Below are 1,982 nucleotides of genomic sequence, written 5' to 3' on the forward strand. Positions count from 1 at the left end.
CAAAATCTAATAAAAATCCCCCGCTTAACATATTTTTATTTTTTCTCTCCTCTGCTTCCAGTCAGCACGCATCTGAATAAGACTGATCTCTGGTTTGCCCATTCTGTTCTCCATCAGATTTCAATCTTCTGCCTCGTCTTAAAGATGAAGGCAACACCCTACTGCCAGACCCCTCTATCCGCAGCAGTTAACAGAGTTAACTCAGTCTAGAGCTCAGCTGCTTCATTAGGTTATGGCTTTGGGACGATGACATAGTGTCTCCATTGTCAGCGCCAGCCCAGAATCTTCGGTGCAATTGTGGACATTGCAAACAGTTTGTCCTCATCTCATGTTCAGAGTAGGCTTTTGTTCCGGTGGACAGGGTTAGGAAATCTCTCTCTCTTTTAAAGCGAATCTTTTGCATGAAGTATTTAATGCAGCTTCATCTAGTGTTTAATTGTTTTATCTTTTCATATTCTCTTATATGTGAACTGTTAAATCTGAAAGTAAATATAAAAACAAAAATCCTGTAAGAATAAACGAGTTGAATTGTGCGGGCTCATTCCTTCTGCTCAGTCGTTAGAGATGGTTTTAGTGTGTGCTCAAGCTCAGGAAAGCCAGGGCGAGTGCCAGTTATCTCAAACTTAAGTTTATTGCCCTGTCCAATTTTACAGGGTTGAGGACACATGCATTTTCTGTTTCAGCAGAGGACAGCGGAGGTCCAAACGGGCACGGGTTTGGGGTCTCACTGTCGTGTTTTTCCACCGGAAGGTTATATCAAGAACACAGAGAAGCTAAACTACGGGAAGGAACACCAGTACAAGCTGACGGTCACAGCCTACGACTGCGGGAAGAAGAGAGCAACAGAGGACGTTTTGGTAAAGATCAGCGTCAAGCCCACTTGCACCCCTGGGTGGCAAGGTGAGCCCCGTTCTCGTGTCTGCTCTTGCACCTGTGCTTAAAGCTTGTACACCGCAGACACCTAAAGCGAGTTCTCCTCCATGTGTGGCCCGATGCAGGATGGAGCAGCAGGGTCGAGTATGAGCCTGGCACAGGAGCCCTGGCCCTCTTCCCAGACATCCGCCTAGAGACGTGCGATGAATCAGTGGCCTCGGTGCAGGTGACGGTGGAGCTGGAGACCAGCCACATAGGGAAAGGCTGTGACCGTGACACCTACTCTGAGAAGTCCCTGCACCGGCTGTGTGGTAAGGGAGCCTGGGGGTCTCCAGTGGAGGTGACAGAGACCTTGGCACATGGGAACACGTGTGTGTGTCGACGTTCATGATTGTTAGCTCAAACAGACTCCCAGCTTTCCGACGTGGCTGTTGCTGCCTTCCTGGCTGCTTTTCGCACTGGCTGGGTGTCAGGGGTACAGAGCCCCCTCAGAGTCTGTTCAGAGTGTTCTGTGTGCGTGCATTTTAAGAACCACTGTTTGAAGAAAGTATTTATCTGACTTACCCTGACAGCCATTAAAATAGGTATTATATGGGCGAGTGAGTTGTAAATGAAGCGAGATGTTTATTTAAGGACTGCAGAAAAAACTATAGGCAACACAACAGCTTTTACCAGCCGATAAGTAGAAGAAGCTACAGATACCCACATCTGATCTGTGGTCCCCACAGACGGGATGCACGGCAGGTGCTGTTCGGCGAGGCCGGAGGCAGCAGGGTTGCCACTCTGACCGAAAGGCTGCTTCCTTGTCTTCACTTCAGTGGAAAATTCTCTAGTTTATCTAAGTGGCGTAAAGGTGAGGTGTGGATGGCCTCCCGTGGAAAATGCTGAGAAAGAGTGTTCTACTTGGCTGGCGATAAAGTCCCAGGCACTGAAATGGCCTCTTCATAATCAGACAGGTCTTTTGTGTTTCAAGAGCCTCTCAGGGTCAGCTGGGAGCACTTTCTGATGCCTTCTGCCTTTCCGCTAGCCTGACAGCCCTGAGACGTAGGCAGCCAGTTTTCTTACATAACTGGAAATCGTTACATGGCGAATAAGCCCAAGGAAGAAGT

General features: G+C 48.5%; 1 protein-coding gene across 1 annotated transcript in view; it reads left to right on the forward strand.

Moving 5' to 3' along the window:
- Positions 1–1,982, forward strand: part of LOC105307222 (calsyntenin-1-like) — a 22,090-nt gene that overhangs the window by 3,907 nt on the left and 16,201 nt on the right. Inside the window, exons 4-5 of the mRNA XM_023524644.1 lie at positions 751–900; positions 999–1,246. Of these exons, the coding sequence (XP_023380412.1) occupies positions 751–900; positions 999–1,246 (398 nt within the window). The remainder of the gene's footprint in view (positions 1–750; positions 901–998; positions 1,247–1,982) is intronic.

Source organism: Pteropus vampyrus, unplaced genomic scaffold, assembly GCF_000151845.1.
Source record: "Pteropus vampyrus isolate Shadow unplaced genomic scaffold, Pvam_2.0 Scaffold484, whole genome shotgun sequence".
NCBI lineage: Eukaryota > Metazoa > Chordata > Mammalia > Chiroptera > Pteropodidae > Pteropus > Pteropus vampyrus.